The sequence below is a fragment of the Patagioenas fasciata genome, chromosome 3, assembly GCF_037038585.1.
Source record: "Patagioenas fasciata isolate bPatFas1 chromosome 3, bPatFas1.hap1, whole genome shotgun sequence".
Lineage (NCBI taxonomy): Eukaryota > Metazoa > Chordata > Aves > Columbiformes > Columbidae > Patagioenas > Patagioenas fasciata.
Window position 1 is genome coordinate 55,280,569 of NC_092522.1, and position 9,433 is coordinate 55,290,001.

The window sequence follows — 9,433 nt, forward strand, 5'->3', positions numbered from 1 at the left end:
TTTCAGCATTTCAAGCTCAAACACTTTTACTGAAGACTCACAGCTTCTCATATATGCTCTCTGTCAGTGGAAAGTAAGACTGGCAAGCATGTTAGACTCAGACTTCAGATCTGCAGGACTACGAGGCAGTCTGAAGAGATATAACTCTTCAGAAAGCTATTGTTTTATTCTAATAGAAGTAACAGTCAACTATCCGAAAACCTCTTTATCAGTATTCATATATTACTGTTTCCTTAGCTGAAGCACAGAAGCAACCTTGAAAATAAAAAGCATTCATGAAAATAAGTACAGAAATACTGTTCAGAGCACAAGCTGCTTCTGACTGATGAAAAGGTGCAAGCATGTGTATAAAAAATAGGCCAGTTTCATATTTAGATCAGCATGCAGAAATTCATCACTCCTCAGGATACCAAGGACATCTGTGAACTACTGAGGCAGCCAGCAGATTTGACAAGTGTAACTGACAACAGAGGACCACATGTAATTGACTTCCTTTCTGTGTGTAACAACTTACAGACAGCAATACTCCAAGACTGCATTACAGAGAGTAACCTGACTCTGAACCAAGAGCTGATGTTACATCACACTAGGCTGTGGTATAGTTTAGAGCTCTAACTCAAATTTTATCCTGTGTTCAGTATCGAGCTCCAAACGACAATGTGCACAGAGCATAGCCTACCACGGGTAGATGCACTTATTTCTACTTGAGATAGTCTTGTACGGTTTCACACTAGATTACAGTTAATTAGACCTTCAGATAAGTTTCACTGTCCTGTGAAGTGACTATCTGCAACTGGATCAGGTCTACCCAAATTTCCCTGGTAAATCTAAGGCAGAATAAAGTTTTACATTGCTCTGAGACAAAAGTCTTTGCTAACATATCAAAGTTCACATCCATGCATCCATTAAAGTGACTATCTGAACTACTTACAAGGAAGGACTCTTGTTTACTTACAAGGAAGGACTCTCGTTTACTTACCTACAGACAGATAGGTGGTCTTATTGATGTCATATGCACAGACTGCACTTGATCGTCCACACTCTTCAACACCAAAACAGAAGTTTATTTTATAAAGCACTTGTTTGTCTGCATCAATTGCTTGCCACGTGTAACTGAAAAGGAAAAAAACACATCATTTGGTATTCATATTGTCTGCACTGCCATCATCTAGATGTCAGTCCCTGAAATAACCAAGTTATAAAGCAGACAGCACCACTAACTCAAGTTTCTTATTTGTGTTCTATATCTGTAAATACCAGAAATAATTGTTATTGTGTCGGGGTCAAGAACAAAACAGGTTTAACCACCTAAGGACCATACATAGGGTCCATTTTCCCCTTTCTTGAACACCCAACTGCCCATTCTTGCCCATCAAATCTCTGTGAAGGCCACTCTGACTAGGCATATGACAAGTGGCGAGCCTTTTCCCTTGAGAGCCTGACAAATTTCTCAAACCTCTTCGGCAGGCTGCACACTACTGCACTGTAGCAATACCCAATAACTGCAGCAGAGGTGCTAAGTCTAAGAGGAACAGAGCAGCCAGTCTCACCCTGTCTGCCAGCAGCTAAGCCACCTTGCCTCAGAGTCAAAATTGGGGTTGAGATTCTCGTAGCATTCTAACAACAAGATGCTAATAATGTTTATGAGGGCCTGGCTACACATTTATACATTTTAGATACATATATATCTCAATATTGAAAGCACAGTTTCTGAAGGGTGGTGTCAGAAGCTGGAAAACTGGGATAATGGTTTTAAACCAGAAGAGGGGAGATTCAGGTTAGACATGAAGAAGATGAGGGTGGTGAAACACCGGAACAGGTTGCCCCGAGAGGTGGTAGATGCCCCAACCCTGGAAACATTCAAGTCTAGGCTGGATGAGGCTCTGAGCAATCTGATCTAGTTGAAGATGTCCCTGCTCATCACAAGGTGGACTAGATGACATTTGAAGGTCCCTTCCAATCCAAACCACTCTATGAAAACAAGCAGAGTAATCCACAAGAGACTCAGTGAAAGATCACACCAGCTAGCTACAGCCATAGCAGAAATTCAGCTCTCTAAAAACTGGTAAATGAACATGAAGCTCTGGTTAAATACAATGGGGAATAAACGAGAGCAACAGAAGAAAGCAACTATGTGCAGCGTAATTCAGGGGTAAAGCGAGTTCTTAAGGCAGCCTGGCTTGCTGGCACAGTGCTCTGCCCAAGTTCTGTTAAAAAGGCACAGTTCAGTAAACATTTGCTGTCAGCTTAGCTCAGCTACAGCTCTTCTGATGCTGGTAGCAGCCTGCATCCTCTGCACAGGGTTGATTTTTGCAAACATAAGAGATTCCTCAGCTTCCACTCTGTCACAAGGGGCAACTTCAGTAGGGTTTAATACAGAGTTATCACACAAAAAAACTGAGGACAGCACAGTGACTTCGTAGGTATTCCCATTATTTCCAACTCATAAAGGGTTTAATGCATCTATCTGACTCTCACAAGCATTTGTCTTCATCTACAGATTAGTACCAAATCCAGCAAGGGAGCTCAACTCCCTCCTCTCAGCTATCAAGAAATTACAAGTTGACCAAAAGCTTCAGCCACAAGGTTTGTTTGCCTTAATCTCTAACTCATAGGTGTTTCACCACTTGACGTGACCATACTCCAGATCCCACAGGAGGAAAACTCATTCTTGTTCCACTCGGAAGCCCAGTCCTTAGGTGAAGGAAGGGAAACAGCAGTTCAGCTATTTTACATTTTAAATCCTATGAGAACTCCTCTCAAATCCAATGCATCCCATCTCTAATCAAAGATTCAGCAGTAAGATATCACACACTTTTCCATTTAACTACTGACTATAAGGTTTTTGGCTTCCCTATACTACAGCAGCCGTACTAATTTCAGTCTGCTAATGGCTGGAACAAGTCAGGGACAACTACAAGAGAATTCTCTCTGTGAACTGAAAAAAAATAAAATCTTTACATCTTAATTATATCCTTTATATCCCAAAAAGGCTCAAATATAATAACATAAGGCTCAAAAAATAACTTACCAGGTACTGAGTCATACCTAAAACAACCCGTAATATTACTTTTTAATCAGATTTAAGGACTGTGTCTCAATCCTAGACAAGCACTTGTCATTATTCTTTCCTCGTAAGCAGGCAGAGCTGACATTTTACAACCATACTGATTAGTTCGCTGAGCTACTTTCTTGCATTTCTGAAGTGTATAAAGACAATTCTGATGCAGGACGATTATGAGAATTAAGCTACAGTACAGAATAACCAAACTTCAGCAAGAGAAGAAAGCCTGACAAGTCACTCACAAAAGTTAGAGGAGAACCTGACTGTACCTTCGAGGGCTCTGAAAACAGCAAGTGATTAAGACTAAAGTTGGTTTTACCTCCAGAAGAAAATGCACTTCAATCAAAGTTCAATTTCTTCACAACGAAGACCCAGAAAGTTACCACTACACTGAAAAATTCCCAAGGGCTCCAGTACTCTTTTTTGACTGGTTTTGGAAGACAACATAGAGGTAACATACATCACTAAGGCATGAAGTTTTTGATCAAGCTAAAGAATTCTTCAGTGTGGGATTTTTTTTTGTTTTAAGAATTTGAAAGTTAAAATCTGTTTCTGAACTGAACAAGAATCTAAGCCGTTCACACAACAGAATTATCACTCAGAGATTAAGGGTTTTGCTTTCCCAGCTCCATGTTATGAAACAGAGCAAATCAACATCTTCAAGTCAGTTCACCCACATGCCAGAAGCAAAACAGAAACAAGATGAGCAGCTGACAGAACAGAAGCAAAGCTGTCACTGAAGCCAGCCCTTCCCTCCACCCTTTCACAGGCCCGTGATCATGCTCCAAACCACACCTTCTGTGTTGCAAAAAAAAAAGAAAATGTAATGCAGTTTCAGAATAGAATTACTTTCAAGGAAGTTCAAGGGACATTTTTTTTAATAGGTGGGAGGAGCAGGGCAGGATTTATTCATCGGGAGTAACAGCAGGCTGAATGCAGCCTAGGCAGCTGTTCTCACCAGAGATATGCAAAACACACTTTCACAGTAAAAGCCGGAATTATTTCTCTCACAACACTCCTGGCACTAAATCTGTGCCTGGGAATAGTTTCAAGTTGCATGTGCTCTACTTTCCAATAAGACACAAGCTGACCTCTCCGCTGCACCCCATAATGGAAACAATATGTTAGCAATCACATCGCCCATCCCGACCGCAGCTGAGCCAGGCAGACAGGCTTCTTCCAGCCTGGCACTCACCTCCACCAGCCACAATGCCTCATGTAATTAGCCCCTCACCAGGGCCTGCCAAAGTTATCTCATTTGAAGGGCTTAAGCTATCCTGGAGTCAATGCAGTTGATCTGGTTTAGGGAGCTGTTACACCAACAGCTTTAAAAAGCAACAGCTTTGCTGATGAGGTGGGGTGGATGCACCCTCTGTCCCGGGGGATCAGTACAGCCGCTGCCTCACAGATGCCATCATTCCAGCAGCCATTTCTGGTGCAGTTCAAGAGCTGGGCTCAAACCTGGCATCTGCCTTGATTAAAACTGTCCAGTATGTATGCTGAAATCACATGATGCCTGTTTCCAGATAAACCCAGTTAGAGCTCTGAAGCATACACCTGCACCAACCCCCCAATGCAGGCTCTCCTCCTCTCTGTCTCCTCCAAGTTGCTGGCCCCAGCACATGACACAAGCTGGACCCAGGGACCGCCCTATCTCAAAATTAACTGTGCAAAAACAACAGGTGTGTGTGCATGTGTGTGGAGAGAGGACTGACCTCAGCCAGTTCCTGCTCTGGCTGGCTGTGGTGTCTGGCTGTGCACCAGTGGCAGCAGCAGGCAGGATCCCCTTCTGAAGGCAGTGCCAACCCTGGCCACTGTCGAAAGCAGTTGTGCAAGCAAGGTCCAAGCAAGTTATATTGAATAACCTTCCCTGCAGGTCAGCCTTTCCAGCTACCTAGCTTTGTTTTTAAGATGCTCAAGTGAAGGCATGAAAAAGAAAATAAAACTACTTTCCAGCAAGGTGTAAGATCAAAAGAGAGCTCTGCATTTTCTTGACAAAGCAAAGCAGTAGCTGATTGAAAAAAATGAGAAAGGGAAAAGGAAGTCTAGTTTACCTTGCAGATCAGTAGCCCAGGCATTGAAGTCAGACAAGGTGCAGATGGTTAACAGCTGTCACAGCACGTGCGTCCCCATGCCGGAGCCACTTTGAGGTCTCAGCACTACTCAACCACTCCAAAGCCAACAGAGCACCAGCAAGACCATTGCTACTGTTCTCCTAACCACACTGAAGTTTTTGGTTCCCAACTCTGACCTAGGGGACGACCACTAGAAAGAGGAGCACACCCTGCTCCTAACAGCTATAAAACAGTTAACAAGGAAACACACGCTTGCTCTCTGGTGAACGCACCCAAGTGGCTCATTTTGCTGAAGGGGTCTTACATGGACAACCCAGCACAGAGAGACGCGGTAACCTACAACCAGAGCTGGAGAGCTGATCAATACGTGATTATGCATCTACACAATTTCATGCTCAGCAGCTTCTCACCTATGAAAACATCAGAGTTGAAACCAACATCTGAAGCTCTTTACGAGCAGGTTCAACCAGCATGATCACAGACACACAAGCTCAGGAATGATTTCCAGTGCGATCACTTCAAATCTGAAGCTAGCACATCAGATCCACTACTTGCCATAGAAATGACCATTACACGTGGTCAACATTTTGGCACAAGTATCTATGGTAAAGAAACTCATTTCTATATCAAAGCAAGTTCTCCTCACAGAAAATGAAACATTGAATGGCACACAGTACAAAGCTATCACTGCTGCAAGAGCTTTTCAATGCATCCCAACTCATGCTTAGCTGTGCTCTACCTTACCTGTCACTTTTTCCAACCATCATGCACAGTACATGTCTTCAGGCAAGTTTTCTTGCATATGCATCATGCATAATAGCCTCACAGTTGCACCACAAGCTGTTCGGCTTTCTCCATCTGAAAGACATTTGGTCTTTCACACCATACTCTAAACTCCATCTACTACATCATGTTACAGAATGCATAAGAAAAGGTATAGCAATTTGAAGTTCAAGTATGCAAGAGCAATAGGAAGCTTATGTGCTGAGAAATCATATTTAAGCCATTATAATGGTAGCTTCCCAGACATGTGAAGCAACCATGCTCATATGCAAATAAGTCCAGTAATTACTTATTTATGACATCTCCCACTTAAATATGTCAAAGTACTTAATAGAGCTGAGCAAGTTCACTTAAAGGTCACATCTCTGTACTCAGTACACGCTGCTTCACCAAGGCTAAGCTGAACACCAAACCCAGGGCTTTCAGTGGCACACAAGAGCAGAGTTGTGGTTTCACAACAAAAACTGAAAAGACAGTGTCTGAATGAACAGTACTGTACGTAAAGTGTAGGAGTTGCATTATTAAGAACTATAACATTAAATGTAAAGTAGACTTGAGTTACAACCCCAAAATTTGAAATTCTGCATAATAGCACTCCTGTGATGTACAGCAGTTTAAGGAGTTTTCCTTCCACTCAAGTCTAAAAGTTACAGAATTTATGCACTAACTTCTATCCTTGCACAGGAGATGAAAACATTACCTGTCACCAAATCATCTCTCATCCAGGGTAGATCATCAGGCAAAACAACATGTAGAGGAAGCAGTTTATATTTGCTGCCCTCATTAAAACTATAAACATTTCCTGAATTTCTTTTTTTCAGAAGTGAAGGAAAGTTTTACAGCGACTTCTCCAATGTTACATAGAAGGTGAAGCCAAACTGTCAAGTTTTCTTTTGTTTTTAAAGTAGATGGATTTAAAGAACAGTTCACAGAATTAACTCCAGAATTTGTTTCTGCTGTGTTGTCACATGAAAGATAAGGGGAAGAGGAAAAAACAGCAAAACAGACCAAACTGACTAGTAACTTCCTGTATCCAACCAGCTCCCTATATTCTTTCCCAGGTGCTCATACTGCAGCAGTCCTGGTGACATCTCTACAGAGAGGATAAAAAGAGAACTCCAATTGCAAGTCACATGACAGCACAGTCAGCTATCAGAGCACACAAGAACAAAGGCGAAAGCATGATGAAACCGGTCACTACAAGCCACGACATCTGACAAAGTTTCAGAGAATTAAAGCTTTTCTTTCCCCACACTGTCCAAGCTTACCAGCACTAAGGCTACACGAAACAATAAAAACCACTAGCTCAAGTTTAAGTAGCCCTTTGCCACAGTTCTTGCGCAAAACAGTTTTGACACCCTTCCTCCTCCTTGGAAAACCACCTTCCTAACCTGAGTATTACTCTATCTACTCTTACTTAAAGGAGAGTGAGTGCCTCTTCTAATCGCCAACATTTTCTTTCCTTGCCCACCTTCTGTCATTCACACACCAGACACAGATCCTACTGCAGCTTCATCAGCCCTATTGTGCCACACAAAAGTCAGGACAGTTTTCTTAATTGTTGTAAAAGAAATCAAAACCTCATCTTAAGGCAGTGCAAAAATAGGTTGGTCAGGAACTAGTCCTGCACACCCATGTTGTATCTTTTGGCTGAAACATCAGCCAGTACTTTAAGTGTTTGCATTACCTAAATGCATCATCCCTCACTTGGTATCTTCTCTGCAACTGTGCCTGATATGACACTTCACCACCAACCTCCATGGGGTCTTCCCACCTGCCAGACTGCAAGTTCTTGTTTCATCCTTTACCCATTCTAAATTACTAGGCATAAGTTCTTCAAAGCAGTTTTTCCCACCATGGCACAACAGTGAGCACATTTCTGAAGCAGTCCATCTTAAAAGGAAAAGTGCTAATTATGGTATCTATTTGCAATTTCTTTTTCACTTGCCAGCAATAAAAGGAAACTAGCTTCAGTAATTTGCATCCAAAAAGAGACTGCAAGTCTCCCAATGGCACTCCCAAATATGCCTCTAGCCACAGACATGCAACAAAACCAAGACAGACATTGATAGGACTTAACACTATTCTCAGAATAGGAACCTCTTGAGAGTCAGGTCATTCAGGGTAGGTTTGTTTGTTTGTTTTTCTTTTCAAAAATCGTTAGAGTCAGAGGAGTTAAATTCCCTCCAGCAACCAAAAAACAGTTTCTCATTTCTGTTTCAATTCTACACTTCAGGCGGTCATCTGACAAAACCAATTTTTGCCCCCTCATGCGTTAACCTTGCAAACAAACCTACTTTTTCTCTGTTTCATCATTTACCAGTACCCTAGCCCAGATTCTCTCCAGAAACCCCATTCTCTCCAGTGATTCAGCCTCTGCTCTCAGCGCTACATTTACTGTGTACATCAGTGCCTGCCCAGTACCGTTGATTGAGATAATGTATTCCTGTAAGTGCCACTGCATATTCTGGCTAATAAACGAAGAAATGAAGACTAGCAAGATACTGTTCCCAAGATAAATTCATGGCTGAATTCAGAGTAGGAACATGCCAAAACATGCCAAATAGTGCCATTTCCACAGAGTAGATCTCATTTCTCAAAGCTTTCTTAACTCCCCAGCAAGTAACTTAATGGAACCTGATGATATCCTTAGTCAAAAGATGACTATCAAGTGACGCCCCTTCCAAACCACTTTTAAGCTTGGTTTTGGTTTTTCTTGGTTTTTTTGTTGTGTTTTTTTTTTTTTTTTTTTCACGTTAGAACGGATGCAGTGACATAAACCAGCAGCCCTGACCGCAGGCGATTTGAACAGAGCAAGTCTCCGCACCTTCCCATCTGCAAGTACAGAGCCATGGGACGAGGTCCCACCGGGGGCTGCTCCCCGCCCCAACTGACATCCCTAGCATCCGCTCTGCAGCGGCTCCCACAGCCTGACACACCAGCACCGCGGTGCCTTCGGCACAGACCGAGCTTGCTCTTGTGCCCGGAATACCTGCACGCCCAGCCACAGCCGCCGCTTCCCCCAGCGCTCCCCGGCCTGACCCCCACCGAAAAGACCGTCTCGGGTGGCCCCGGGGACCGGTCCCCCACACACACACCGAGCCCCCGCATTTCCCGCTCGCTCACACGCGGCCCCACGCAGTGTGGGACCAAGCACGGGCACCGGGAGACCCGCCTTGCCCGGCACCCCGCCGGCTACAGCCCTTCCCGGCGGGAAGACCTTCCCGAGCCGCCGCCCGTCCCGTCTCACTGGCCACCCCCCGCTTGCCCACCTGCACAGGTCCCGGTAGCTGTCGCTCAGGGCCGCAGCGACCCCGCCACCTCCCTCCGGCCGCAGGGGCAGCGACAGGAGGACGAGGAGCAGCGGGGCGAGCGCGGCGTGGCGGAGCCGCGGCGGCGCCGTGCGGGGGGTGGCGGGTGCCATGGGCCGGGCCGGGCCGGGCGGACGCGGCTGCCCCGGGACGTCAGGCGGTGCCGGCGACCAGCGGCACGTCATGTGACTGCTGCCCGC

General features: G+C 44.4%; 1 protein-coding gene across 1 annotated transcript in view; it reads right to left on the minus strand.

Annotated features, from left to right (window-relative positions):
* Nucleotides 1–9,426, minus strand: part of IGF2R (insulin like growth factor 2 receptor) — a 59,017-nt gene extending 49,591 nt beyond the window's left edge. Inside the window, exons 1-2 of the mRNA XM_065834422.2 lie at nt 9,195–9,426; nt 980–1,113 (exon numbers count right to left, since the gene is read on the minus strand). Of these exons, the coding sequence (XP_065690494.2) occupies nt 980–1,113; nt 9,195–9,418 (358 nt within the window). The 5' untranslated portion in view covers nt 9,419–9,426. The remainder of the gene's footprint in view (nt 1–979; nt 1,114–9,194) is intronic.
* Between the last annotated feature and the right edge of the window lie 7 nt (nt 9,427–9,433).